Raw genomic sequence first — 26,010 nt, 5'->3', positions numbered from 1 at the left:
CCCACATGTTCATAACCTTTCTCTATATATAAGTAGTAGGAGACTACTTACACTACCAGTGACCTCCTGAGGTTCACGCTGCCAGGCTCGGTCCCGAAAACCCATGCATAGCACGAGTCCATATCTCAGTAAGTACATGCATTCGGAGACGCTACGGTGTACTCAGGGCATGCGAGCACAACGACGCACCCATGACGCATCACGCTACTTTCGAGGCTACCCGACGCTGCTCAGTAGGTCGCGTTAATTGAACTAGGTTAGTCGACGGATGCATCCCACCAGTACCCATGGATCTGTTTGACGACTACGCCGACGACGGTGAGTGCTACGTTCATGAGCCAGAGGCGTCCCCGCGTCTTGTGTGCGCTGTGAGATCTGGGCATCGGGGTATGCGCCGGGTGATCGAGGCGGGGACTGCCGAACCGGCACTTGTGCGAAAACGCTCGGCGCCGGCGCGTCGACCTGTCCATCTGCCAGAGTGCCACCGTCGACTCTGCTCACCTCTATCTCTGCGGCGTACGCGTCCTTGTTCGCCCCGTCCGCCCGTCCCGTACACCCTCCCTGTATACCTCCAGAGCGCACCAGCTGTGGACGCGTGTCACTCGTAGGGCTCATGACGAAGAAGGCGGCAACCAGGAGGAGAGGGTCCATCGACGTAGTTGACGCAAAGGTTGCACTAGATCTCGCAACGAGGCAGAACTACTCGGAGAATGTGTTCCTCTTCGTCCCCAACCTTATAGGCGAGTGCATCTCCTGTGTAGTGTGCCCGTCTCTGAAGTCGCTGCGCGTGCGCAGGCTACTCGCGGATTATCCTGGCCGGAGTAGCGCTCTACTTCATGAGCTACCACCCCAAGTATTGTACCATCGCGTACTGTGTATCGTGCCTGCTCGACGCTGCGGATGGTCATGCAGCGCGCGCATTCAACCAGACCTCCAAGTTCGGGGCGGTGTTGGATATGGTCACTGATCGGTCTGTATCTCTCCTGCCTCCCTCTGCGTGCAGGCTGACTGAGACGGGTGAAGGTGCACGACATCGTCGCTATTGTGCTATCTGTCCTCGGTGTACCCGGAATACGTCATGGCGATCCAGTTCCTCATCACCCTCGACTTCAGTAGCCATTACATGCACATGTACAGGTATGTGGTCTAGCGCGGAACATCTCGTTTCATCATTCACAAGCTGTCTGTATCAGCTCGCTCCTCACCGGTTCGCGGAGCCATAAACAGATCACCAGCGACGTCAGTAAATTCCTCAAGTTCTACTACGACTCGGTAAGGACTCAATGATCTTCACGGAGATGAGTTGTTGATTTCGTGATTAGAGGACACTCTTCGTAATGTGCGCCGGGAACGAGCTCTTCTTCGTCGGCTGTACCTCATGAAGTGGGTGCACACACCATTATCGGTATCGCTTGGAATGCCTCTGCCCTTCTGGGGCACTTACACCTGGGCTGAGGCCATGACCTGGTTTGCGCGCCCATCTGTGCTACCAAGAATATTGTGAACGTCGTGCAGCTGTGGAAGGCATCCAAGATCCTGGTCGGCGTTGACCTCGCGGAGCGGGCCAAGGCGAGAGAGGAGGAGTTCAGAAGCCGAAGAAGACATGAGCGGGCGACGAAGGACAGAGTCGGACAGAGTCTTCTACCACATCATTATCGTACATGAAAGCTGTGTACTGTACAGACTGTTTCTCTAATGTCGCGAGGGTTTCTGGGCCTCCAGTCAATCGTTGCGCGACGTGCGTCGGGACTCGGCGGGCGCGCTCGCTCAGCAGGCGGTCACGCGACCGGGGAGAATGCGGCGGGTCGCGCGAGAGCCGGTATATTCTGTTTTCGAGCGTGTGTCATCGCAGCTTGCTCTCGCCGACCGTCCGCCCGACCGTCCTCCTCCCTGGAATTGGATGCGCTCCCAGTTGCTCGCTCGTCGCACGCGGTCACTGGTCAAGACCCCGCCCGTTCGCCACCGTGCCCTCCTCTCGTCTACTCACGCCCTCCGCTATCCGCGCAAAGACCATGCAGGCGCACCGTCGGCTACACCGCGCCTCACAAAACGCTCCTCGTCATCCGTGACGCCCTCACCTGGGGACTCCGAGCCATCTGCAGCCCCGCCAGTGCTAGCTAGCCCGTCGGAGCCGCCAAATGACGATGGACCTGGTGAGGAACCTGAGAAGCCGAGACGAAGGAGGTCTGTAGTGCCAAGTAGGGAGCCTGACCCTTCGCATCCTCTCCCCAATGGCTTGGATATTCTCTGGACTCCGGAAAACGACCCGACATCGTCGCTTGCCACTCAGCACGCGCTGCCGCCCCCAGAGATCTTCGAAGAGATCTTGCATAATCTGCACATCACGCTGCATCCGCAGACTCAGCATCGCGCAACGTATCCTCCGCCTTCAAGTCCGCCTGAGGAGCCGAACCTCGCTCTGTACTGTCCTATAGAGGGTGGCGATGTCTACATTGACGAGACGGTGCGTGAGATGGCACGACGGACCGGGTCCGAGGTCGTCGTCCTCGACTCCGTCCAGCTTGCTGCTGGTCCATGCGGAGAGTTCGGGAAGGGTACGTGTCGGCCAATCCTGATTTCTGTATTTGACTGACAAGTCTTTGTGCGCCAGCTGCTTCTGTACTGCAGCTACCAAATAACCCGCTGCACTTCTCGCCTTCTACTCCGTCTGCTCGGCCAGCCCCTCGCGCACCGAGAGAATGGGAGGAGGACGACTGGGATGAAGGCTCTCCTTACATGTCGATGGGACCGCCTTCACGCATGACGTTACAAGTACTCACCCCTACGGTTTCCAGGGCAGGTCGATCATTTTTCTCGCCTGCCCCGAGAGACAACGGGATGTCGAAGCTCAAGACTTTCTTTGACGATCTAATCAACATTGCTGTTGAATCTAATGCTGCTGAGGGCTCTTCGGCTTCGACCACACCCCCAAGAAGACCACGCATCATCTATATCCGCGATTTTGCCACGCTTGCTCCCTCATCTGCTTCATGGTACCCTGCTTTGCTTGCTGCTGTCCGCCAACGACGTCAAGGCCCGATCTCGCGACCAACATCACCAGTGCTCAACCCTACTACCATTGTATTTGGCATTACTCCGCCTATAGCCGGAGCATCCTCAAGTGTCTCTGGCTCTGGCCCTTCAAACCTCATGAGCCTGCTCATGTCACAGCGATCAACGTCCTCCGCCGCCACGTCCGGCGACCGGAAGCCAAAGCTCGAGTTTGGGGAGGACGCTGCGAGCGAGAAGGCCCGGGAGCGGCGGACAACAGGCCGTATGAAGCGGTGGGCGCGGAGTGGAGCCCAGGTGCAGGACATCCCGCAGCTCGCCTCGCCAGAGGACATGGAGGAGGCGAGCAACAAGGGCGGCAAGCCCGACATCGTTGTGCTTGGTGGCCAAGAGGCTCTCGGGAACATCCCCTCCATGATCGGCCCTGCGCTCTCTGCCGCCATGTCTCGTGGGGGCGGACGACCCGGCGGGAACCCGTCGACGGGCGAGATGAGCACGCAGTTTTATCGCACATCGCTTGTGCTTCCGAACGTGCGCACAGCGTCGCTTGAGAGGGAGACGCGGATGGCGCGCCGGCGGGAGATCAACGAGTTGACGATGCGCATGGGCGTCGCTGCCGTCGGAGGCGAGCTCGAGCCGCTCGAACGGCCTGCAGAGCCGACTGAGTCGTCAGAGCCTGTCGCAGAGGAGGCTGAAGAGGCCGGCGCGAGCAAGGACAACGTCGAGCAGCGCCTCTGGGGTGACTGGGGCAAGCACATCATACCCTGGTCGATCGTTCGCCGCATCGCAGACCGTGCCGTGGGGCGAGTGGTTGCTGAGCGGGCTGAGCAAGGCGTAGTGGTGCCCTCACTGGAGCCGACGCCAGTATCGTGGTCTGCTGTCTACGACGCGTGGGTTCGGCACCAGACGGCAGAAGGTCTGTGGAAGACGTTACTCGCGCCTGCCCCAGGACGGACTCGCGAGCAGCGTGATGACGAAGAGGGCGACGAAAAGGCTGCGGACGAGGATGCTGATGTGGACGAGGCTGTCGAACGCATCAAACGCGACCCTGACCTTGACCCGCACGAAGCCAGGCTACTGGGCAGCATCGTTGATACCTGTGAGCGATGTGTATTCATCTAGTTCTGCGCCATTCCTGACTTACGTTTGCTAGCCTCCCTGACGACGACCTTTAGCCAAGTGCACCTACCAGAACATACCGTTGACTCTGTACGGACTATTGTCTCTCTGCCATTGTTGCATCCCGCGGCGTTCCAGCATGGTTTGCTCAGAGAGCACAACATGACGGGATGCCTGCTCTTTGGACCCCCAGGGACTGGTAAGACCCTGGTCGTGCGAGCCCTCGCCAAGGAGGCTGGCTGCCGTATGCTGGCAATCAAGCCGTCGGACGTCATGGATATGGCACGTCGCCTTCTCGCTCCCCTTGACTTCCAATACCTAATAATACTCCACAGTACGTCGGCGAGGGTGAGAAGCTTGTGCGGGCCGTGTTCACGCTCGCGCGCAAGCTCTCGCCATGCGTTGTGTTCATTGACGAGCTGGATGCCCTCTTCGGCGCCCGGATATCCCGCGATACTGGCGGAGGCATCGCTCACCGCGGAGTCATCACCGAGTTCATGCAGGAGATGGACGGATTGAAGTCGTCCAAGGACAACGTCATCGTCATCGGCGCGACCAATCGGCCGTTCGACTTGGATGACGCTGTCCTCCGACGCCTGCCGCGACGCCTGCTCGTTGACCTGCCCGGTGAGAAGGAGCGGGAAGGTGAGTCAGGAACAGGGCTGTCGCAGTCGCACAATTGATTGGTCACATTAACTCCAGAGATCCTCAAGATCCTCCTCCGTGACGAGACACTGGCGGATGATGTCGACATGAAAGCACTAGCCAAGGGACGGAGAGCTTCTCTGGCTCAGACTTGAAGCGTAAGCTTTGTCTGATATCTGCTATCACTCGCGCATAATCACTTTCTGCTATAGATCTTTGCGTTTCTGCTGTATTAGATGCCGTCAAGGAGCGCGTCGAGGTGCCGTGGCGTTTATCGCAGGCCACTGACACGAGGAGCACAACACCTACGCCGCCTGTGGATGCTGCTCCTCAGCCTTCATCCGAGACCGCTGCACCGGCGAGCACTCCGCCCCCCGTAGCGGTTGAAGAGGCGCAAGGTCAAATCATGTCCGAGACACAAGTGCTACCGTCTGAAGGCACTGATATTGCCTCCAAGACTGCGCCGCCAAGCGAAGTTGCCTCGGAAATCGTCGATAGCGCCTCTCTAGTCATAACGAATCGAGGGCGGAGACGAGGGCGCGAATAGCGCCGACAAAGCTGAAGAGCCGTCGGCCGAGACCGCAGCCTTGTACAGCCGGACCATTCATCTGCGCAACTTCGAGAAGGCTCTCAAGGAGATCACCCCGTCCGCATCCGAGTCGCTCGGCAGCCTTTCGGAACTGCGCAAGTGGAACGAGGAGTTCGGTGAGGGACGAAAACAGCGCAAGCAGGTCGTATGGGGCAAGGGCAAGTTCGGATTCACCATCCAGCCCGTCGACGACTCCGGTGCAGGGCGCGTCATGCCCAGCTCTACGGATGTTAAATCCGCAGAGAGGACTCGTGCAGATACACCCCGTCCATCCGGGGCCGGCTCTGATGCAATCTGAGCAACTATCATGGTTGATTAGTCGCCGACAATATACGCAATATACGCAGGACTATAATGCAGCACATAGCACAACAATACATGTAGATCTGTATGGTAAACGGACACTGTAGCAGCCGTCCACCGGTCACCGACGGCTCTTGCGCTTCTGAGTCTTCCGGGGCTCAGGTTCGGGCTCCGGCTCGTCCTCATCAATATCCATACTGTCCTCGCGGACCGCTTTCTTCTTGTTCTTCTTTGCCTGTGTGCCCTTGGGCTGGGATGGCTGAGATGCTTGCGAGGGTTGCGAAGGCTCCGCCTCCGCCTCGGCCTCGTCGCCTCATCCTCGTCGCTCTCTGCTCGCTCCTCAATTGGCCGGCGGCGGCGGGTATCTTGGCCCTCTCTGTACGCGGCCTCTCCGATCCTGTCCAGCTTCTTCGCGCTGGCATCGGATGACCAGTTTGCCTGGCAGGTCGGGCAGTTTTGGGAGCGTTTCCTGTACTTCTCGAAGCAGTGCGCGTGGAGGTGTGTGTGGCAGTTGGTGGTGTAGCATGAGATCCCGCGGGTGACAACCTGCGTTCAATCCGTGCGTGAGTGAATATGCGCAATATGCACGGCTATTGGGACAGACCTCCATGCAAATGGTACATTCAAGAATGTTGTTGGGATACGTGCTTCGGAGGTATGGCAGCAACTCGATCAAAGTGCGTAGTGAAAGAGAATATCGACCGCGTCTGGGTGAGAACGGCAGCACCGGTCGGTGATTTGTAGAACTCGAATAGACAAATTACGGACCTGCTCTTGATAAGCCATCCTTTGGCCACGAAGCTCGAGAGGACGACCTCGGCTTGTGACTTGGTCATGTTTAGGTTGTTCGTCTCTCGCAGGGCTGCCATTGATGATATGCAAAAGGCTTCGTTCGGGGCCGACATGATTTGATGGAGCTGTTAGAATGCAATTCGCACTGTCAGAGAAACCTCGTGAAGCGAGCGCGTTCTGCACGTACCACTGCTTTGAAGTAGGCAATCTCGAGCGGCGTATACTCGGTAGCTAGCTGCGCGACCTCGTCGCCTTTGCGATTGACCTACATAGCATGCGTGAGACGCAGGATACAGCGGTGCGTTTGGTGTGCAACTCACGAGAGCACACATTTCTTTGCCCGTAATCTCGTCCGACATCTGCGCGAATTCCATGTTCATGGGGTTCAAGGCCTCGTTGATCTTGGTCACAAATTATCCCAAGAGTTTCTGTCTCCACTGAATTCGATATCGAGCGTGTCGTTGCGGCTACAGTTCGTTCTCGCATCAGCCTCTGGATGGACGCTCATAAGGTGGTCGCACTACCTTTGACGGCGTCAATGCATTTTCCCAGAGCTTCAGCGCAATCTCTCTGGTCATGACCCTCCGCGAGAGAACGGCTTGCAAGAAAAGGCGCTGCACGTCGTTGGACGAGACCATGGCGGCGGACTGGGTGAGGGCAACAGGCAGGAGACGCGTGAAAGACGCGACGCGACGCGTGCATGCTTTATTGGGACAAAACGCGGGTCACGCGCACCGCGCCCCTCGGGGAAGTGGCACTGTCGGACGCTCGCATGCTCAGACGAGACGCATGGAGAGCTCTGTGTACTGATGCGGGATATATTGAGAGTAGAGGCGAGGTGTGATACACGGTCGCGTAGACTATACAGATAGCTTGTTTGCGACTCCCCAGACAACCCTTCAGCGCGTACATCACAGATCATGACCAGACGTGTCCTTCGTGAATTCATTCCTTCAGACTTTCGGCACCCGTAGCGTTTTGCTGACCATCGCCGCAGCCATCGTCCCAAACATCGCACTCACAAGGTGCACCTCGCCCTTGCCCCCCTTAGAGCCCCATAGCGTGATGGTGCCAAGGGGGATGCCCTCCTTGCCATGGATCCATCCCATCTTCGTCCAGTATGTCAGAACGGCGACGAGGAGCAGAGATGTTGGTATGGGCAAGCCCTCGAAGTACTTGGACTTGCCCTTCGCGTCCTTGGGCACCGATGCAACTGTGGCGTTGAATCGTGCTAGGCGTGCCAGGCCGCAGCAAATGAACGCAGTGAGCACCACGGTGTCCAGGTATGTCCGCAAACCAACTACGAATGCAAGCAGTGCTGGTGCGACACCGAACGATATCTGTGAGACAAGTTAGCAGACGTGACGCGGCTGCCGCCAGGTACAGCCTGCAGGAGAGTCACTCACAAGATCTGCCAGACTGTCTAGCTCCTGTCCAGCATGCTACTCTCGTTCCTCCACCGCGCAACCTTCCCGTCCAGAAAGTCGAATGTCAGTCCAAGGTAAGGAAGTACGAGGGCCGACCAGAGGTAGTCCTCGTCATTGGTAGCCAGATAGTTCGCGGACATGAATATGGACAGAGAGGCGCAGACGCCGTTCGAAATTGTGATGAGGTCTGCCAACCGAAAGTTTCTACGTATCGCCAGCACACGGTCAGAGAACAGCAGGGAGTGATACAGCAGGGCCGGACGAACCTGACGAGTGAAAAGTGTCCATCTGTGTCGAGGTATTGCTGCAAGGCTGCCTTCTTGCTTGCCTCCATCGCGTGACTGCTCGACCCTTCCGCTTTCCCTTTCCCTTGGTTCATGCTGCCGTTCCAGTCTCGTGAGGTGCAATGGTCGACGCCGACAGAAACAGAGTACAGTGCGTGAAGAGATGAGTTAAGCTGGGGAGCAGCAAGGGACGGGCAGGAGTCGCATGCACAGCTCGCATGGCGCACGCGCGTCACGGTGGCCACTGTGACTCGCCAGCCAATCGCATCGCAGGCCCTGGCCGGTGCCAGTGCTCAGGTTCCTGTGTTTGAGCCCAGAGCGCATCAGAAGAACGGGGAACAGCGGCCATAGTATGCAGTGGCGGATAATCCTAGACAATGTGGAGACAAATACAATGACAACACGAAAAGAATACAGGATGGATACACAGCACATGTCGACCCCTGCGAACGCTTCTCGTCGCAACACGATCAGCCCACCATCACCACGTCCCCACCATCTTCATTCTTCGTGGTGACGCCTTCCAATTCCCGCTCGAGCTCCCGGCTTCTCGCTGCATACTGGTTAGGATGCGTGACGCTCTCCCCACCGCCGACACCTTGGCCCTTAGCCACACCTTGCCGCGCATGTGTGATCTCGAACACTCGTGTGCATGCGACGTGGTAGTGTCCCGCCTTGACTGTGCGCATAATATCGGGCAGGTCTACTGATGTGAGTCCTTGGCTGGAGTACATGGAGAGCAACGCTGTTTGCAGATTGTCGGGCGAGAAATGCCGGTAGGGACATCCGTGCGAGTCGCCTGTCCCCGGCTGGTCCGACGTAAGGATTTGCTGACAGCTACAAGCAGTCCAGTGAGTATGGCCGGCATTCCCATGTAAATCCCCGACTTACCTCTTGGCGGGGTAGTTGGCGCGCTTCCCTTCCAGACCGAAGGAGTGTCGGATGTTGTACCTGTACTCCTTATTGAACTTGTCCTCCTGGATGTTGCTGAACGATCTTCGCCAGAATGTGATAGCCTCCTCTATTGACAGTCCGAGAACCTAACGGGCCATGTCAGTTGGTGTGGTCGCGAATATTTGATCTGGCGACAGTCACCTTCAAGAACAGACCATACTGCAGTCGACCGAAATGCTTGAGATGCTTGTCTCTCCGGAGACACTCGTGGAGGTTGCGCATGCACGCGGGGAAGTGCTTCCTCGCCATGTCGTCGATCATGTCTGCAGTGATTTCATCTCCGCTGCTTGCCGTTGCTGTGCTCCACTCTGATGAGATACCGGCGAGGAAGCCTTGCGAGAGGTTGTCGAGGATGGGGATGATTCGCGTGTCCTCGTCTAGAAACGGTAGCGCTTTCGCTGTCATCTGTGATCATGTCAGTTGGTACCGAGGTCGCAGGGTCATGAGAGTACTCACTTCGAGGGCTCTCGTAAGGTTCGCTTGAAATTCCTGGAGGATGATGCTCGACAGTTCTCGGGTTGGTACATATGCCATACCACCCTTTAGAAAGACCCGTCTCTTCTCTATTAGGTCCGGTACGCGAGTCCACTTCACCTGTGGCATCATGTGTATAAAATCTGGATCTCCGCGATGATAAGACGCACCTTCACATAGGTTTCACTTGCAATCACTTCGGGAGTTGTCCAAGGTGAAGCCGCCTTTAGCTCTTCATGGAAATGCTTCTTCTCCTCCGACGAGACCTGAATGGCTGTGAGAGGTGCAAATCGCAGAACGTAACACTGGACATACGTCTTCCCAACCGAACTTGCGCGTCTTGAGAAATTCCGTTCTCTCTTCGGAATCGTCCGTTTCAAAGCGCACACGAAACAATGCGGTCTCTGCCTTCACAAATCGTCTCCGCAGCTCCTCCCTACACACGACTCAGGAGGGCATCTCTAGACGCAGCATAATACGTACGAACGGCAGAACGCCAGGCGCAGGACGAAGTGCCCAACATGATCTTTCTTCCGCTGCGGTTCTTTATCCACTAGAAGAGCTGTATTAGCCTTCAGTGGTAGGTAATTCTCGCATTGTTTCGAAGTGATTTCTTTGAGTTCATCCCATGGCCGGTTTCGGACGAACGACGACTCAATCTCGGCGAGGATGCGGAGACGGTCTAATGCGCAAGTTTCAAAATCTTCGATGGTTATGTCACCAAGAGGGGGCTTGTCGTAGCTAGTACAACACTGAGTCGCAGCGCAGTCGCGCATGGGGTGACTTGAACTCACAAGTTTAGTCGATGAGGATATCCTGTCGTGCCGTGATTCTCGACTTCACTGATCTTTTGTTGGGTGACAAGCTTCTTTCTATCGCCAGAGTTCTGCATCCTAGAGTCCTGAGCTGGCGAAGACCAAGCGAAGACTATGAAGGGGAAACGTGAAGATGATCGAGCGGTGAGGTCGACGCGTCTGAGCCTGTCTGAGCGCGTTTGTCGTCCTTGACGCGTGAGGTCACAAATGGACACGACATGTCACAGCTTACGTGTCACGCATCCAATTTGCCCATGCCGGATCCCTTTCTGAGTTTCCAGTTCCACTTCAACTTCAGACATTCGCCCATTGCAGGGATGCAAACAGTTAAAGCATTGGACAAATAATCGACGACTACGTAGACAATATGATACACTTGTGTAGTCGGCCAAGGATGCGCATTTACAGATACATATCAGAGCATATACCGACAACGATAACATAGCGATTGGATCCACTTCTATACCACAAAATAACGATGCGACGAAGGGACGCTTACTGCTCTTGAGCAGGGTGTGGTTGCCTACGAGGACCTTGCTCGGCGCGCGGATGGTAGTGGTCCTCTCGGGGCGTCTGGGTCCACGTCAAACGTCACGCCAGGCCGGCGCCGACGCGTGCCACGACCACGAAACTCAGCTTCCTCCTTGTTCCTCCAGTCGTGTGTAGCCGTCTGCGGGTCGCGCAAAGGGGGAGAGAGTCTTCCTGCGGTGGAGCTTCTGGTAGAGTCGGCCCCTGTCACCGTATTGGCCTGATCATCACATCCGTCAGTGTGCTGTCGGGAGGGAGTAGAGAACACCTACCACAGTTCCATCCACCGCTTCAACGGACGCTGCAGATACCGTCCGATGACGCTTCGACAGCAACGGAATGGACTGAACATCTTTGTAGGGCTTCTCCCACTCAACGTAGGCATACCATTCGAAGGCGGCACCCCCATACCCGCTGATGGGACCGTCAGGTACTCTACCGCAGGAGCGGGTGGTGCGGCCTGTGCTGGGATGTCAGCATGTTCCCTACGACGAGGCGACGCTACCACTTCATATGCCGCAGGACGCGTAGATTGAGCGGGGTTTGCGGGAGGAGGTGAGCGCACGCTAGACGGTGCAGGCGCCGAATCCTGGCGCTTGCGAGGGCGAACATCACGCTGAGATTCCACAACAGTCTCTTGCAAAGGTTTGGGAGGATTCGACCTGGAGCGGAAGAGCCCAAAAACCCTCCCTTCTTGCGGGAGTCTTTATCCTTGTCCTTGTCTTTGTCCTTGGCCAGCTTCTGCTCTGCGCCTCGAGACCCTGGGGGGAGGAAGCTCGAAGCGTTCGAGTGCTGGCGGGGTAGCATCGACGGTGCCAAGGACGAAGGAGTGAGCAGAGATCCTGATCCGAGGCAGCTGGAGCAGGTTGCGTGGCTGAGCGACTCTTCGTATGCGCCGTGTTCGTTTGAACAGTCAACGGAGGACGGGTTGCACTCGCTGGATAGTGAGGCTCAGAGGCAGCGCGAGAGTGATGCGTAGGAGGGACGGTGCCTGACTCCTGCGGGCGACGAGTCTGCTGTGTGGGAATGTGCTAGAGCGTGGCGGTGCAGAGGATGGCGGGATTACGGACGACGGATTCGCAGGAGACGAGACATCATAATGCTGCTTGGTGTTCACTGTCGGCGCCAAGGGTGGCGCGGAGCGAGGCGGACGCTGCCCTGAGGTGTTGTAGGCATCCTGTGTACGTGCACTATAGTCCGTGGACGGTGGCTGATGGTATCCGCGAGTGTTTGCTGGTTGGGATTGTGCCATCGAGAGTGAGGCCCCTCTCGGAGACAAATAGGACGACTCATGCGCTGGCGCAGAAAGACTAGTAGGGAGTGCAGGTCTGGAGGACGGTTGTGTGTTGTATGACTGAGACGCAGGAGTCGATGGATTGGGAGCTGTAGATGATGCACGGTACGGTATTGGTATCGGAGCAGGCGAGCGGTATCGAGTAGGCGGTTCTGGGTATCCTGACAATACGTTAGCAGGTCGTGCAGTTGGGGTCATGTCCGGACGTGAGGAGGCGTGAGGTTGAAGGCTGCCAACGCTAGTGCGATGGTTTAATGTTTGTTGGTTAGGCTGAATGCTGGGCGAGTATTTCGAAGCACCACTTTGTTGAATCGTATCGGTCGACCCGTTTCTGTGCGCAGGCAAGTGAGACGCCGAATATTGCCTGGGCGTTGAATCGAGCGGTGCTGTACTCGCGACGCCCGGAGAACGACCGACATAACTCTGAGGTTGGCGTCCAGGGGAGTGACCTCCAGCACCCTGTTGATTCACATGTCCATCTTGAGTCGGCCGCGCATCAGCGTAACGTGCCGAGGGTGGCGAGGATACGCCTCCAGGGAAAGTGTTCGACCATTGTGCCTTGACATCAGGTGGACGAGCGGGCGTGAACGTTGCTTGCGCTACGGTGATTGAGTGCGCAGTAGGAGGAAGTACAGAAGCCATCTTCGCAGAATCATGCGAGGCCCCGTTCTGCGCAGGAGGGAAGGTTGACGTCTGATACTGGACTGACAATTCCACTGGCCGCGCCCGAGGGGTCTTCTCGTCCGTCTGAGAGGTATTCGTCCTCGCTACACCTGGAATTCCATAAGAGCCAGGCATAGGCCCACCACCAGGGTGCATGTATTGCTGTGGTGCATTTGCTGGTGACGAAGGATAAGCGCCGGGAAGGCGCACATCCGAGCTCGAATATTGCGGCGTAGATTGCGGCTGCTGTCCCGTTGCTTGACCATAGGTGCTAGAACCAGGAACGGCCGACTTCTGCGTGTAGGATCGATCATACTCCCTCGTATTTGCAACTGGTGCTTGTGCAGTCGGAACGCTCGCAGAAGACGCCTTTGCTCCAGGGCGGGTAGAGGGCGGTCGTGTGATACCTTCGACGGAACGGATAGCCTGCTGCACAGGGTGAAGATAACTGGGAGCTGTGCCGCCATTATGCGCGTTAGCATGCCCAGAATCGCCATAGCTAGGCTGTTGGGCCCTTTCAGACGGCTGAGCGCCCTGGTTTGCGTGCCGGGACCTCTTCGACGTGTCAGCATAATGCGACGGATGCTCGGCCGACGGCGCAGGGTATGTGTATGGTTCGTACTGATGTGCAGGGTCCGGATACGCTTGCTCATGAGGGCGATTGACGGTGGCCGTGCTCGACGACTTCGGGAGCATGACTGGTGTTTGTGGATCTGCCGGACCCTGCCCAGCACGAATACTGACTATTTGTGGTACATGACGTTGAGAGGTCAGACCTACGGGAACGGTAGGCTGGCCCGGGGGCGGCGCAGAAGCCAGTACCGAGGTCGACGCCGGCAACTGCGCAGTCATGGGCCTGTATACTGAGGTGTCCAGTGGCGGTGGCTGCTGCTGCGATAACACAATTACGTGAATTGAAGACAAACTTTCGTTATAGCTTAGGCCTACCTGCGGCGTGCGGGATGCCTTGTAATTCGCCGCAAAGAGCTGGGCTTCTGTGGCTTTGTGCTTGGCTCTGTGGCGGACTTCGCGTGGCCAGGGAGGTCAGCATGTGCCCGCGCATGTTTGCGCTGCGTTGTTCATGATTAGGACAATGGAACAAAGCGCATATATATGACGCTCACTCGGTCCCTCATACTCTCTCGCTCTGTCTCGCTTCCAGACGGGGCATGGACATCCTTCCGCTCCTTCGTCGCATGACGCCGCTCCGAAGGGCGATACTAGCAAGTACGGTAAGTTACCGGAGCCGGGCGTGTCAATATACAACTCACGCGTTCCCTCAGCGAGTGTTCCTGCTCGCTGCTTGACATTCCAGATTCTTGACCACTTCCTTGTCCCGCAACCCGATCCCGGTGTGACCGGTGATGGCGAGTAGAGCTTTTATCGCGTTCCGAACTTCGCTGTGGCACGGCCATGGGCGCAGGTGCGGGGTCAGACGGCCGCCTCTGGGCCGTTGCTTGAGCCGCTGGGTCATGATAGCCCATGGAAGCACCGGATACAGCATAGCCATTCGGGACCGCAGCATGTTGCGCCGCTGTTTGCACGGGCTGTCCAGCCTGCCGACCCTTAAAGGCAGAGTGTCAGTCAATCGGACAAGCATAACAAATACTCGAAGGACATACTGAAGCGGTTGGCGGCCTGTCATCGGCCTGCTGAGGCCTATATGCCGCTGTACTCGCTGCTTGGGCGTGCGATGCCGCCCTCTCAGCTGCCCTACGCTCTTCTTTCCTCCTGCTGCTTTCATGCTCCTTTGTCCGCTCCGGATCTCTGTGCCCTTCTCTATCTCTGCTCACACGTTCCGGCTCTCGCTCCTTTTCCCTTCGACGTTCCCGATCTCGCTCCTTCTCTTTCGCTCGCAAGCTCTCGGTCTCCTGCAGCCGTGCCCTCGCCTTCTCTTCTCTCCGCCGCTCCCTCTCTCGCTCTTTTTCGCGGTCCTTATCGCGCTCCCGACGATGCTTAGACGACGAGGTCTCACCGGCTGCTTGCGAGGGATCAATATAGTACGTTTGGGTTGACGCAGGCGCTTGGACTGTAGCCATGGCTGGATACGCCGTGCGTGCATGGCGTGCACTCTTGTTGTCCTCGGGCAAGGCTACACGCTCATTCGACGAGCGAGGGCTTGGCTTGTCGGTTCTCGTCTTTGCGTATGGCCGTGATGTGTCATCGGCGTAGTGCGCTCCATGAGTCCTGGACGACGACGTTGCTACTGGCGCAGCACTAGGCGTTGCGTAGGCACCGGGATACGTGCCCTGGTACGACGTGGAGGGCTGCGCAGACGTACGGTGTTTGCTGGAAGACTTGGTATGCGAGGTCACAGGTGCCGAGGGAGCCACAGCGTCGGGTGCCTCCACTCGCTTTGAGGAAGTACGATGTTTGCGGTGACCGTCGGTAGTGGTCTGCTCGGTGTTGTGACGCTGAGTGGAAGTCATGGCCTGGCGTGAAAGTCCTGGTTCAGGTTCGTTAGCCGTCCATGTCGGGGTATCCTCTGGTCGCTGAGTATGTGTATTTCGAGGTCGATGACGACTGGTCATGTCCAGTCACAAGAATGAATGAGTGGTGTATGTCAGGACGGACAACCCAGAGAGGTTTCCGTCTAGTTACAGGTGGCAACAAGAAGAACAGTCGGAAGTTGGGAAGAGGTTGCGCGGGAAAAAGCAGAGCAAGGCCTTGTCGACATGAGGCAGAACGCTCGCTGGGAAGCGATCCACTTGCGGCCTGGGCGCCATGGGCGCTGCCCTCTTGCGTCCTGTGGCGCTGTCTCTTGCGCGTGCATTCACCTCAGGCCCAACTACGGTCGGACTTGTAAAGGTGGTTGTTCAACAATCGGGCTCAACTCTGCCAACTCTGCAAATCCACGGCGTAACGTACTTGTGAACGTTCGCAAATTTGCGTGCGAACGGTTCGGAGGTCGAGACTCGCTGCGCAGACTGAGCCACCTATAATAGCCTGGCGTCGGTGGCGCCCATTCATCTGCACGAAGGCGTCCTTGCAGAATTCCATTGAACTACGAATGGCGAGCGGGACCCAGCACCGAGGATTGCCTGTAAGCATGGTTCCGCGGTCCTAGTATGCCGTCAGCAGGAAATCTTGTATGGCAAATTCATTCGAGAGCCCGGTCAGGTGGTAGTACTAATAGATACATACAATACCGTACATCTCGTAGTCCATGTAGATCAGACTGATTCCGAGTGTATTTGACAATCGCAGCCGTTCAACACAATCGTGTACATGTGCTAAGGTCCAGGATAACCAACGAACGTGAATACATACCAAGGGAGATACACAGGATACACGGTACACGTAGCGCTCGCAGGTGCAATGTCCGATAATACATAGTCCAAGACCGACTCGGAGTTAATCGTATGCAGGAGGTGGTTCCGTCCCCACCGTGTCTCTCTGCGACCCTCGCCGCCCTCTGAGACGTTCTGAATCGGGTTGTTCGTGCAGCTTTTCGTAACTGGCTATCCCGCGCCGCCGACTCGGAGGCGCCACTTTAGGGGGGCGTAAGAGGGTAATGGAGGATTGCACGGTGTCTGAAACACCAGCAGACATCGCCGATCGCAGGCTTGCGACCTGCCGCTTCAGGTCGTCGACTTGGTCTATGAGCTCCCCGTGAACCGCAACGGGCTTGGGTTTCTCGACCCTGTCCGCTCGAATGTCAATGACTTCTCCGTTGTACACAGGAGCCGGAGAAGTAGGCAAGGTCTTCTCACTGAATGGCTCGGCGTCCGGAGTTGATGGCGTCGTCGGGGCACCCCCCATGGTGCTTGGGGCAGGTGTAGGATCGATGACTGGCTTGCCCAAGAAAGGCTCGATCCTCGTAGTGCTCTTCTCGATGTCTCGCCCACCCACTCGTATTGCACGCCTTCTCCGCCTCCGGTACCACCAAAAGACGGCGCCGCCAAGAAGTACTAGCGCGCTGACGCCACCTATAACGCCGCCAGCGATCGCCCCTTGCTTACATGGGAAGTTGTGGCTGAGGCGCACATCGTGAGCTGTCTGCAAGTAGACATGGCGGAGTGCTTACATGTGTCGGACTTGCCCTGATCCCGGTCCCTCGATGAATCATGATATCCGGACCCATGGTGCGAGCCATGAGACCAATGGTCTGAATCGCTGGTGGTGTTAGAGTCGGCGACGTTACTGTCGTTCAGAAATCTGCTCAGAGGGTAACTCATTAATCGACTTGGAATCTTATAACCCGCGCATAGTTTACTCACGTGTACATAGCCCAATCGAAAAGAAGGACAGACGGATTCGGATCCTGCATCACCGTCATCACCAGCGTGTGCTCCGCGTTCTCCAGCTCCGTCTTGTTGTAGATTGTGACATTGTATTCGAGCTCCTCGGTCTTAGGATGCGGCACATGCACGAATCTCCCCGATGCCGCGCCATCCAAGGTAAAGCTGACGTTGGTGAGAGTGACGGTCGGTGAGGGGAAACTGTTCAGCATGATGCCGTAGACCCAGATGGCAGTTCCTGCATATCTGTCAAGACACATTTCACAGTACTTAGTACCGCAACGCACCGGTGAACGACAGAGTGATGGTATGAACTGTTGAGTTGGACGGCGAGTTTGAGTTTGCATCGTGCCAGGATGCATCAAATGTCAGGTTTGCAGCCGGCTGAGCTTCACAGACTGAACAGGTTGGTCCATAGTTCCAGTTGTCTGAGTAAACCGGCAGAAGACCTGTCACTGAATCTCCGTAGTAGTCGTCGATCGTCCGGTTGGTCGAAGTCGCGCCAATGCGTTTGGAAAGTAAAGAGAGGATAATTGACCAGCAAGCGAATAATGACCATGGCAAAGACATGTTGCCAGCCCAGCTGGCGGGACTCAGCCGGGGGCCTAGGATGAGGGCAGAACGCAACGAGCGAACAAATGTGGTTTTCCGCTCAACTGCGACGATTATCAGGGCCCTCACGGACGGTAGGCGCCCCGCATCTATGAAGGCTAAGCGTTCCGATGTGATATCCCCGAGCTGATGCCCAATAAGGAGGCTGCAAGCTGGGGTTTACCGAGGTCTCCGATCGAAGAAATCGCCCTTCATTCGCAGGCAAACGACATAACAATTCATTGCGGCTTTCAATTGAAGTGAAGGCGAAGTGGCTGCTGTTAGCAACCGGTCTACGGACTGTGGAGACATGACTGCGGGATTACTTACAGGTAAAGAGTGTGGTCAGCTCTTGCGGTACGGTTGGCTTGACCTTGGTAACAGTGTGGTTTGGACACCTCGAAACGAGGTGGAAACATCTCCATTTATGCGATACCTGCCTCACGGCCATGAGTATGTTGTCTGGGGACATCATGAGAATCGAACATACCAATGGAGGTATATGGTAGTTTGGTGATCGACGTTCGAAGAGTGCGTGATGAGCGGACGCACACCCTGGCAGAACTTCGAACTAGGTCTCGAGGTAATGGGGCCTATCGGCGATCCCGGTCACTCCTGTAGGTGTCCTCACAAGATCAGTTGACAGTAGTTCCCGGTGGGCGCTGATGGGAGATACCAACCGTATGCTCGACTCAACTAGGCCGGATTGTTGTAGCAACTGCCTGTGTACGTAGTCAAAGCGACATCCCTGTCAAATGCACACCATTTAACATAATCGCAATGCTTGCAGCGGACTGTTGCGGTCCTACGCGCGCGCGACCATACGGTGCAATACACCCACGCACGGTCACACTACGGAGGATGCGTTCTAACGACTTACTGACGCGGAACCGGTAATGCAAACGGGCACAGTAATGCAAACAGCCGCATTTCTCCCCTCATACTGAGCCGTTTACCGGGCCAAAAATTCGTATACGACTGCTACATACTACCTTAATATCATATATGAAGCAGAAGTAGCTGGGTGTATTGTACGCCGCGGGAGAAAATCAAAGGTCTGTTTTCGGGTGGCTGAATACAGGTGTAACGAGAAGTTGCTGCACCGGGTACTACAATCGTTCCTTCGGAACACAAATTTGAGACTTCAGGCACATAAAATACCTTCCAGATATGCTTCCTAAAATTTTCTGAGGTGTGTGTACGAGTGGAAGATGCTCGTTTGCACTGCACATTGCACTGGAGTTGGGAAGTGCAATGTGACCGGCGGCGTCTCCCCATGCCGAAACAATCTCCGCTTGGGAAGCAGTGGCGGGTGGCAACTCCCTCACATGTTGAAGCCAGTGTCGGCCTTTCGTTAGCAGCCAATATCACACCGTAGTATCCGACTAATACTGTCTACTCGGTAGCTAATAGTCACATTTATAGTATGCTGTATGCTCTTCTAGTTGCCGTTGCACTGTACCGTAATACACACTTTGCACTCGCACTCGATGCAGCCGCCGGCGCCGGTTTGCATTACTGGTTCAGCATCTGCAGTAGACGCGCATTCGGCATAACGGCAAGCAGGCGGACTCCTAATCTCGAGTGGGCGCCAAATGCTGCACCTCGATGCTTTGGCGGGCAAATGGGTCTCTCGTTTGCAGAACTGCCGAAAGCACTTTCCCCTACCGCGGAACGTCCATAAATATTCATGTGTGCTCTCAAGATGTATAAATATGATTCTATAACAAAAGATTGACATGATCATTCTGTTTGAGCAGTCGGGACAGTAATGCAAACGCGTTTGCATTACCGGTTCCGCGTCAGTAGTTCTTGTTCACATGGCGAGATACAAAGAGCAAGCAAGGTGACGTGACTGCTTAGAGTAGGGTGAACATGACCGAAGAACAGCCTAGATTGAACACCAAACGTACGTGGCAATATCATACAATACATTCATCATAGGTGAAGGAATGTGAGCAAATAGTGGGACACGACGATATTGTGGAAGCCTCCTGGTGAGGGGCAACATCGTCTGCAACAACACTCCAGCCTTGCCGACGAATGCAGAAACTTCACTGCCTAATCCCAGGACGGGACCAGACAGGAGTTCTGGCAAGTCAGCCTGCTTTTACACGATTTTGACTCATTACCGACAGTAGACAGCGGAAAGGCTGGTGGAAGCGTAGGCTTCCCTGTCGAGACAATTTAAGGATCGTGTAAAGTTCTGGAAGCACTCACAAGATGACTGGCTGCATGAAACCGTCCAGCTCCAACGAAAGAACACGAGGTTTCGCACTTCACGAATTGGACACGACCCGAAATTGAATAGACACGGCGACTAGACGAAGAGAGAAAAGACGGACAGAGGGAAGAAGAGAAGGAGCGCTGGGGCATTTAAGGGCGACGCGCACATGACCGCGGGCATTTTTACCACGGCTTGCTCAGGCGGCACCGCCCGACTGGCCAGAGGCTGCTACCACTGCACTGCGCTCGTCGTGTCTATCTTCGCGTCTACCTGGCTTCATCACTGCCTCAGCCATCCAGGACGGTCTTGCACCGTCTCTACTCACTCTTGCTCGCTGATCGCCTCTCAGCCTTGCTATGGTCTGTGTTGTTCATATCCTTACTCCGCTTGCTATGCTGACTCCCCCACGCGTGCGTCATAGAGCGACACAATGGAGGTTATTGACGAGAAGGTGAATGGCGGCCCTCCTATGGAGGTCGAGGAGATAGTGTCTGTCCGTGATCGTGAGTTATGCCAATGTCCATGCGTTGAGGGTCGCTCATCTGCTGTGGCCACTTTGTTAGACGACGCATTCGCGGCGAAGCACATGCCCGACCTCGGACATGACGTGAAAGAGTTCAAGGTCTACCAGTGGCGTATCACAAATTGGAAGAAATTGGAGAAGAAGATCACAAGTCCGGAGTTTGAGTGTGGCGGGCATAAATGGTGTGTGCAGAGTTCTTCCGGCGCGCTGTCGGACTGACTCTTGTGACTTCAGGCGAATACTGTTGTTCCCTTTTGGCAACTCTAACGCACCTCCGAACGACACTGTGTCGGTATATCTTGATTACGCCGATCCTAAGCGAGCACCCGAGGGCTGGCATGCTTGCGCACAGTTCGCGCTCGTTATCTCAAATCCTCATGACCCCACCATCTACACTGTCAGTCGTACGTGTCTGATTCCGTTACCTCGAGGCGTTCTATGCTGAGTAATTCCATGCTGAATAAACAGACGCGCACCATCGCTTCATTGCGGAGGAATGTGATTGGGGTTTCACTCGTTTCAGCGAGCTGCGCAAGCTATTCACCACTCAGGAGGGTCACAATCGCCCGACGATCGAGGATGAGGCCGCTGATGTGAGCGTATACGTCCGTGTGCTCGAAGATCCCACAGGGGTGCTGTGGCACAACTTCGTCAAGTAAGCCTTGCGAATTGTTATGTGATTAGTCATCCAACTACAGGTTGCAGCTACGACTCCAAGAAGGAGACTGGCTATGTCGGGCTGAAGAACCAAGGTGCGACATGTTACATGAACTCGCTCTTGCAGTCATTGTATTGTACGCGATATTTCCGCAAGGTAGGTTCTCATGTCTATTCTTAGTGCAGGCACTAATGTTCATTGCCTTAGGCTGTGTTACAAATCCCCACGGAGGATGATCTTCCTACGGAGAGTGTCCCACTCGCATTGCAGCGTGTCTTCTACCATCTGCAAACATCAGACCAGCCCGTTGGTGAGGTATCAGTGCTGAAGTGGTGATAGCAAAGTCTGACGTATCGGCATATACTCAGGTACACTGAACTCACCAAGTCATTCGGTTGGAAATCTCTGGACTCGTTCTTGCAACATGACGTGCAAGAATTCAACCGTGTGCTACAAGATAAACTCGAGAGCAAAATGAAGGTAAGAAATGACAACCTACATGATACTATCCTTACTCATGTCGCGTCGAAGGGTACTATAGCAGAAGGCGCAATCCAGAAGCTCTTTGTCGGCAAAATGAAGAGCTACATTAAGTGTGTAGATGTAGACTTCGAGTCTTCCCGCATCGAGGAATTCAATGGTACTCCCGTCGCTTCATGCATCATACGAACACGCTCACATCCGATCCAGACCTGCAACTCAACGTCAAGGGTATGAAAAACCTATACGAGTCGTTCAAGGACTATGTTGCAGTTGAGACCCTAGACGGCGAGAACAAATACATGGCAGAAGGCTACGGACTGCAAGAAGCGAAGAAGGGCATCGTTTTCCAGTCTTTCCCTCCAGTCCTCCATCTTCAGCTGAAGCGCTTCGAGTACGACATCCAACGCGACGCCATGGTCAAGGTAGGTTAGGCGGACGTCGTCCTGTCAATCGCTCACTCGAAGTGTCTAGATCAACGACCGCCACGAGTTCCCATTCGAGATTGATCTCGGTGAGTTCCTGGACGAGTCGGCAGACCGGTCACAACCTTGGGTCTACAAGTTGCACGGTGTACTTGTACACTCCGGTGATTTGCACGGCGGCCACTACTTCGCCCTGATCAAGCCCGATCGTGAAACGAGATGGCTAAAGTTCGATGACGATCGCGTAACGCCGGTGACCGATCGGGAAGTTATGGAGGAGAACTATGGTGGCGAGGCGTTGAATGGCCTGGTCTCTCCCATGCAACGTAACCAGGTGCGGGCGATGAAGCGCTTCACTAACGCGTACATGTTGGTGTACATCCGTGAGTCAGCTATCGATGAAGTCCTTGCACCGTTCAAAGAGGAGGATACCCCACCACACCTCAGTACGTGAAATCGCATCTCGGCCGGAGAGGCGTACTGACTGTCCGTCACACGTAGAAAAACGCTTGGATGAGGAGCGGCTACAGCTTGAAGCCAAGAAGCGGGAACGCGAGGAGCAGCACCTCTACCTCACCGCCAAGGTTATCACCGACGAGACCTTCGCTCACCATGAGGGCTTCGACTTGGCTGCATTCGACGAGCGAAACTGGCCTCCATCAGAACTTCCTACTTTCCGTGTGCTGAAGAACGAGACGTACAGCACGTTCAAGCAGAGGGTGGCACAACATTTCAACTACCCCGAGAATCAGATTCGGCTGTGGGTGTTGGTCAACCGGCAGAACAAAACTGTACGGCCGGACACGCACATACCGGAGAACGAGCCTGCACTCAGTACGTGTTTTACAGGCAAAGGGTCATAATCGCCTAATAGACTCGTACAGCTGTCGAGGTCATTCGGAACAACATGGCCGTCAGGCAACAGAATGATTTACGGCTATATCTGGATGTCATACCAGACCCCACCAAGGTGTGTATCTTCCTGTTTCGTGCACACCAATGACTGAAGATGTCGCTAGTCCGACGTCCCCCCAGGCTCTATCATGATCTTCCTTAAGCACTTCGACACGTCCAAGCAGACGCTATATGGTGCCGGCAAGATCCATGTACAGCGGGCCAACAAGGTCAGCGACCTTGTGCCGATGATCAACGAGCGGATGCGATGGACACCGGGGACGCCTGTGAAGCTCTACGAGGTATGCCACCGTCCTTACTTCTCTACACATGACCTGATCGTACCGTCGTCCACAGGAAATCAAGCCTGGCATGATTGAACTCATGAAGTCGAAATTGACCTTCACACAGAGCGAGATCCAGGACGGTGATATCATCTGCTTCCAGGTCGACCTCCCGGAGAAAGAGTGCGCATACTCGTACGCATAGTCGTGCGGATCGTTACTCATGCCATCCTCCAGGATCCATGATCTCGAGAGCCAGGGACTTTACTCGAACCCGATGCAGTACTACGACTTCCTGCAGAACAGGGTCATGGTTCTCTTCCGGCCGAAGTTCGAGGAGCCCGATCATGATCATCCGGAGTTTAACCTCATCCTCAGCAAAAAGCAGAACTACGATGTCGTAAGTGACCTTGTCCGTCCGGCCGAGTTGCATTGCTAATCATCCGCGGGTAGATGTCCGCGAAAGTGGGCGAGCACTTACGACACGACCCGATCAAGGTGCGGTTCACGACGACGCACGCGACGAACGGCACGCCCAAGTCGATCCTCAAGCGGTCCCTGAACCAGAGCGTCGCGGAGATCATCTCGCCGACGAACTACGTGAGCCCGCAGGCGACGACGGTGATCCTCTACGAGAAGCTCGACGTGAGCATCGTCGAGCTCGAGACGAAACGCAGCCTCAAGGTCGTCTGGACGGGCGTGCACAACAAGGAGGAGTCGACGCACCCGTTCCTGCTGCCCAAGACGAGCATGGTGCACGACCTCGCGGACCACCTCGCGAAGCAGGTGAAGCTCACGCCCGGCGGGACGGCCAAGATCCGCGTGTTCGAGGTGTCCAAGGACGGCAAGACACAGAAGGAGTTCACGGGCTCGGAGATGATCGGGAACATCCCGGACCCAGTCGAGCTGTACGCGGAGGAGATCCCCAAGGAGGAGCTGGACGCGGAGGACGCGGACAAGGTCATCAGCGTGTTCCACTTCTCCAGGGAGGTCTCGCGGACGCACGGCGTGCCCTTCCGTTTCGTCATCAAGCCGGTGAGTGGACTGTTTCGGTGCAGAGGGGCGATGCGTGCGAATGATATTCTTTGCAGAACGAGAAGTTCTCTGAGACGAAGAAGCGTCTGCAAGCACGGATAGGTGTTACGGACAAGGACTTCGCGAAGTACCGGTTTGCTCTGATCCAGCAGGCCACCTTCAAGCAGCCATCGTACATCGAGGATGGTGAGTGTAACGCTTTTTATACGCTGTTTGCGTATTCACGGCCTCCCCTAGATGACACGATCTACGAGCACAAGTTCGCTCCAGAAGACTGCCTCGGCTTGGATCACATCGACAAGTCAGGCAGGACGAGAACAGGGGCGGGAGAGAAGGCGATCGTCATCAAAGGCTGAACGGACTTCACTCCTACTCTCTCATCGATTTGCATCGTTCCGTTTGGCTTTGGTATTTCTACTCATCACATGTACACTGCCTCATTAACCCTGTATGACCCGCATAGACGAGAGTGCGTCATGCTCTTGACCCTATCGCGATACGACTACTGTGAACATCGAGAGGAATAATGACTGTATATCTACTTTCGCTTCTTTGACTTTTTCGACTGCCGGACTGGTGATGAGTGGCTTGCCAAAAGACAAAGGTGAGTGAACGCTTACGGATTTGGACGGGGAGCGAGGCGATGCGGGGGAGCCGGGGCCTTCGCTGTCGCTCGCAAAGTTCTCAGTGCTCGCACTCGGCGGAGCCAAGCTGCTGGAGGATACGGCGGATACTGGGGTTTCGGGCGGCGCGGGAGTGGCGGGCGATTTGGGCATGGCGGACACCGGAGCGGGCACAGCTGACGCGGGCGTGGTAGGTGTGGCGGGCGTGATGGGCTCAATGACTCTGCGAGAAGATACGCGACCATACTTGCGCTCTGAACTTCACGCGTTAGCAGCTATCTAGTTGAGCAAGTGGATGCTGACCTTTCTCAGTCCTCATCACAGGGATGCGCTCCAAGAGGGCGCGCATACGCTCATTGGCCATCATCTCGGACGCGGTCTGGAAGATGACCTGGCCCCAGCCTTCGACATACGCGTTTGCCTCTGCGGCGACCTCGAGAAGCTCGGCCTCCATCTCCTTCTCTGCGTTGAGGAGGCTGTTCCAGAGATCATCGCCAATTGAGCCTTTCTGGAGGAGGATCTGGAGGGCGGGCTTGTCCTCGCGGAGACGGAGGATGCGGGTGACGTCCGTCATGGCACGGCGGACGAGGGCCGCTTTGAGGAGGGGCTCCGGGGTCGGCGGGTCCGTCTTCTGGAGGAGAGATACGTAGAGGTCGCGTTCGCGGTGCTGCGGGAAGTAGGATTCGTAGATTTCGGCTGCAAGGGGGCGCGATGTCAACCAGCGTGCACGAGTACTACATCGACTGAGACGCAGACGTACCGGCATTGCGCTTTCTGTACCAGGAACTGAATGCCCAGAGACCGCCGAAGACGAGGACGACATAGAGAACGGGGACCAGTACCGACGCCATGGTCGACGACGGGGAGAGAGGAGAGAGAAAGGAGGGAGGGCTGATGCGCCGTGTTCGATTTGCTGGCGTCCGACGCGTCGTGGCACAGCGCGTGTCAGGACTGCCTCTTTGGGATGAGCGCCCGTGACCTCATCGCCTTCCGTGTTTCTGTCTGCACCGAGCTCGAGGGTGGCGGCACTTGGATGCACACTCCCGGCCGCTCAGCCCTCAGCGCTCAGCCCTCCGTTGGCGTCTTCTATCGGCCAAGCACACCGCTGAACGCGACCAGGAACCCTCGGCATA

The 26,010-nt window shown here is 55.9% G+C and overlaps 10 protein-coding genes across 10 annotated transcripts; 3 read left to right on the top strand and 7 right to left on the bottom strand.

The window, feature by feature from the left end:
• Positions 1 to 464: 464 nt before the first annotated feature.
• B0H18DRAFT_1007076 (CDP-alcohol phosphatidyltransferase-domain-containing protein) lies at positions 465 to 1,747 on the top strand. The gene is made up of 6 exons (XM_048028705.1): positions 465 to 740; positions 796 to 970; positions 1,024 to 1,137; positions 1,194 to 1,272; positions 1,323 to 1,371; positions 1,457 to 1,747. The coding sequence occupies exons 1-6, from the start codon at positions 614 to 616 to the stop codon at positions 1,663 to 1,665; spliced, it is 753 nt and encodes a 250-aa protein (XP_047893580.1). The 5' UTR covers positions 465 to 613; the 3' UTR covers positions 1,666 to 1,747.
• Positions 1,748 to 1,900: 153 nt separating this feature from the next.
• Positions 1,901 to 5,717, top strand: B0H18DRAFT_1085140 (uncharacterized protein; the record flags this gene model as incomplete). Its single annotated transcript, XM_048031879.1, has 9 exons — positions 1,901 to 2,555; positions 2,612 to 4,108; positions 4,163 to 4,410; positions 4,464 to 4,773; positions 4,831 to 4,874; positions 4,907 to 4,931; positions 4,986 to 5,263; positions 5,298 to 5,591; positions 5,682 to 5,717. 9 exons carry the CDS (start codon positions 1,901 to 1,903, stop codon positions 5,715 to 5,717), a joined length of 3,387 nt encoding a protein of 1,128 aa, XP_047893579.1.
• Positions 5,718 to 5,786: 69 nt separating this feature from the next.
• B0H18DRAFT_1119120 (uncharacterized protein) lies at positions 5,787 to 7,095 on the bottom strand (the record flags this gene model as incomplete). Its single annotated transcript, XM_048033904.1, has 5 exons — positions 5,787 to 5,969; positions 6,310 to 6,582; positions 6,645 to 6,722; positions 6,778 to 6,858; positions 6,982 to 7,095. The coding sequence occupies 5 exons, from the start codon at positions 7,093 to 7,095 to the stop codon at positions 5,787 to 5,789; spliced, it is 729 nt and encodes a 242-aa protein (XP_047893578.1).
• Positions 7,096 to 7,251: 156 nt separating this feature from the next.
• B0H18DRAFT_1007070 (CDP-diacylglycerol-serine O-phosphatidyltransferase) lies at positions 7,252 to 8,400 on the bottom strand. Its single transcript, XM_048028704.1, has 4 exons — positions 8,151 to 8,400; positions 7,904 to 8,088; positions 7,864 to 7,880; positions 7,252 to 7,797 (listed from the first exon to the last, which is right to left on the bottom strand). Exons 1-4 carry the CDS (start codon positions 8,261 to 8,263, stop codon positions 7,411 to 7,413), a joined length of 702 nt encoding a protein of 233 aa, XP_047893577.1. The 5' UTR covers positions 8,264 to 8,400; the 3' UTR covers positions 7,252 to 7,410.
• Positions 8,401 to 8,527: 127 nt separating this feature from the next.
• Positions 8,528 to 10,563, bottom strand: B0H18DRAFT_1007068 (DNA primase large subunit). Its single transcript, XM_048028703.1, has 8 exons — positions 10,391 to 10,563; positions 10,080 to 10,337; positions 9,912 to 10,032; positions 9,767 to 9,862; positions 9,579 to 9,716; positions 9,264 to 9,527; positions 9,060 to 9,208; positions 8,528 to 9,005 (listed from the first exon to the last, which is right to left on the bottom strand). The coding sequence occupies exons 1-8, from the start codon at positions 10,486 to 10,488 to the stop codon at positions 8,639 to 8,641; spliced, it is 1,491 nt and encodes a 496-aa protein (XP_047893576.1). The 5' UTR covers positions 10,489 to 10,563; the 3' UTR covers positions 8,528 to 8,638.
• A 381-nt stretch (positions 10,564 to 10,944) lies between these two features.
• B0H18DRAFT_1007067 (uncharacterized protein) lies at positions 10,945 to 11,851 on the bottom strand (the record flags this gene model as incomplete). Its single annotated transcript, XM_048028702.1, has 5 exons — positions 11,625 to 11,851; positions 11,276 to 11,601; positions 11,212 to 11,240; positions 10,995 to 11,159; positions 10,945 to 10,974 (listed from the first exon to the last, which is right to left on the bottom strand). Coding segments are annotated over exons 1-5 (672 nt in total), but the record flags the coding sequence as incomplete, so codon positions are not given.
• Positions 11,664 to 13,937, bottom strand: B0H18DRAFT_354149 (uncharacterized protein). Its single transcript, XM_048037717.1, has 3 exons — positions 13,845 to 13,937; positions 13,677 to 13,787; positions 11,664 to 13,619 (listed from the first exon to the last, which is right to left on the bottom strand). The coding sequence occupies exons 2-3, from the start codon at positions 13,746 to 13,748 to the stop codon at positions 11,853 to 11,855; spliced, it is 1,839 nt and encodes a 612-aa protein (XP_047893574.1). The 5' UTR covers positions 13,749 to 13,787; positions 13,845 to 13,937; the 3' UTR covers positions 11,664 to 11,852.
• A 3,175-nt stretch (positions 13,938 to 17,112) lies between these two features.
• B0H18DRAFT_876542 (uncharacterized protein) lies at positions 17,113 to 17,707 on the bottom strand (the record flags this gene model as incomplete). Its single annotated transcript, XM_048040492.1, has 2 exons — positions 17,113 to 17,375; positions 17,425 to 17,707. The coding sequence occupies 2 exons, from the start codon at positions 17,705 to 17,707 to the stop codon at positions 17,113 to 17,115; spliced, it is 546 nt and encodes a 181-aa protein (XP_047893573.1).
• A 2,465-nt stretch (positions 17,708 to 20,172) lies between these two features.
• On the top strand, positions 20,173 to 24,610 carry B0H18DRAFT_1168145 (uncharacterized protein; the record flags this gene model as incomplete). Its single annotated transcript, XM_048035864.1, has 19 exons — positions 20,173 to 20,314; positions 20,377 to 20,458; positions 20,519 to 20,660; positions 20,713 to 20,882; positions 20,947 to 21,133; positions 21,184 to 21,292; positions 21,344 to 21,465; positions 21,505 to 21,616; positions 21,668 to 21,776; positions 21,827 to 22,041; positions 22,091 to 22,487; positions 22,543 to 22,875; positions 22,926 to 23,011; positions 23,061 to 23,237; positions 23,293 to 23,402; positions 23,457 to 23,619; positions 23,673 to 24,254; positions 24,311 to 24,440; positions 24,492 to 24,610. Exons 1-19 carry the CDS (start codon positions 20,312 to 20,314, stop codon positions 24,608 to 24,610), a joined length of 3,348 nt encoding a protein of 1,115 aa, XP_047893572.1. The 5' UTR covers positions 20,173 to 20,311.
• On the bottom strand, positions 24,462 to 25,874 carry B0H18DRAFT_353962 (Pre protein translocase subunit Sec66-domain-containing protein). The gene is made up of 4 exons (XM_048037716.1): positions 25,638 to 25,874; positions 25,181 to 25,573; positions 24,875 to 25,131; positions 24,462 to 24,819 (listed from the first exon to the last, which is right to left on the bottom strand). Exons 1-4 carry the CDS (start codon positions 25,726 to 25,728, stop codon positions 24,793 to 24,795), a joined length of 768 nt encoding a protein of 255 aa, XP_047893571.1. The 5' UTR covers positions 25,729 to 25,874; the 3' UTR covers positions 24,462 to 24,792.
• Positions 25,875 to 26,010: the final 136 nt, after the last annotated feature.

Source organism: Fomitopsis serialis, assembly GCF_022376445.1.
Source record: "Fomitopsis serialis strain Sig1Antser10 chromosome Unknown B0H18scaffold_32, whole genome shotgun sequence".
Taxonomy (NCBI): domain Eukaryota; kingdom Fungi; phylum Basidiomycota; class Agaricomycetes; order Polyporales; family Fomitopsidaceae; genus Fomitopsis; species Fomitopsis serialis.
This window is presented reverse-complemented; position numbering and strand designations above follow the sequence as displayed.

What these genes read in the sequence shown, in the direction of transcription:
- B0H18DRAFT_1007076 (XM_048028705.1), top strand. Translation starts at nt 614, where the DNA reads ATGACGAAGAAGGCGGCAACCAGGAGGAGAGGGTCCATCGACGTAGTT. An exon ending in CTTCGTCCCCAACCTTATAG is followed by an intron (nt 741 to 795) that starts GCGAGTGCATCT and finishes GCGCGTGCGCAG; the next exon opens with GCTACTCGCGGATTATCCTG. An exon ending in CATTACATGCACATGTACAG is followed by an intron (nt 1,138 to 1,193) that starts GTATGTGGTCTA and finishes TGTCTGTATCAG; the next exon opens with CTCGCTCCTCACCGGTTCGC.
- B0H18DRAFT_1007070 (XM_048028704.1), bottom strand. Translation starts at nt 8,263, where the DNA reads ATGAACCAAGGGAAAGGGAAAGCGGAAGGGTCGAGCAGTCACGCGATG. An exon ending in GGACACTTTTCACTCGTCAG is followed by an intron (nt 8,089 to 8,150) that starts GTTCGTCCGGCC and finishes GGCGATACGTAG; the next exon opens with AAACTTTCGGTTGGCAGACC.
- B0H18DRAFT_1007068 (XM_048028703.1), bottom strand. Translation starts at nt 10,488, where the DNA reads ATGCAGAACTCTGGCGATAGAAAGAAGCTTGTCACCCAACAAAAGATC. An exon ending in TATCCTCATCGACTAAACTT is followed by an intron (nt 10,338 to 10,390) that starts GTGAGTTCAAGT and finishes GTGTTGTACTAG; the next exon opens with CTACGACAAGCCCCCTCTTG. An exon ending in GCAAGTTCGGTTGGGAAGAC is followed by an intron (nt 9,863 to 9,911) that starts GTATGTCCAGTG and finishes ACAGCCATTCAG; the next exon opens with GTCTCGTCGGAGGAGAAGAA.
- B0H18DRAFT_354149 (XM_048037717.1), bottom strand. Translation starts at nt 13,748, where the DNA reads ATGACTGCGCAGTTGCCGGCGTCGACCTCGGTACTGGCTTCTGCGCCG. An exon ending in CGGGCCAGCCTACCGTTCCC is followed by an intron (nt 13,620 to 13,676) that starts GTAGGTCTGACC and finishes CGTGCTGGGCAG; the next exon opens with GGTCCGGCAGATCCACAAAC.
- B0H18DRAFT_353962 (XM_048037716.1), bottom strand. Translation starts at nt 25,728, where the DNA reads ATGGCGTCGGTACTGGTCCCCGTTCTCTATGTCGTCCTCGTCTTCGGC. An exon ending in GTACAGAAAGCGCAATGCCG is followed by an intron (nt 25,574 to 25,637) that starts GTACGTCTGCGT and finishes GCCCCCTTGCAG; the next exon opens with CCGAAATCTACGAATCCTAC. An exon ending in TGTGATGAGGACTGAGAAAG is followed by an intron (nt 25,132 to 25,180) that starts GTCAGCATCCAC and finishes CGTGAAGTTCAG; the next exon opens with AGCGCAAGTATGGTCGCGTA.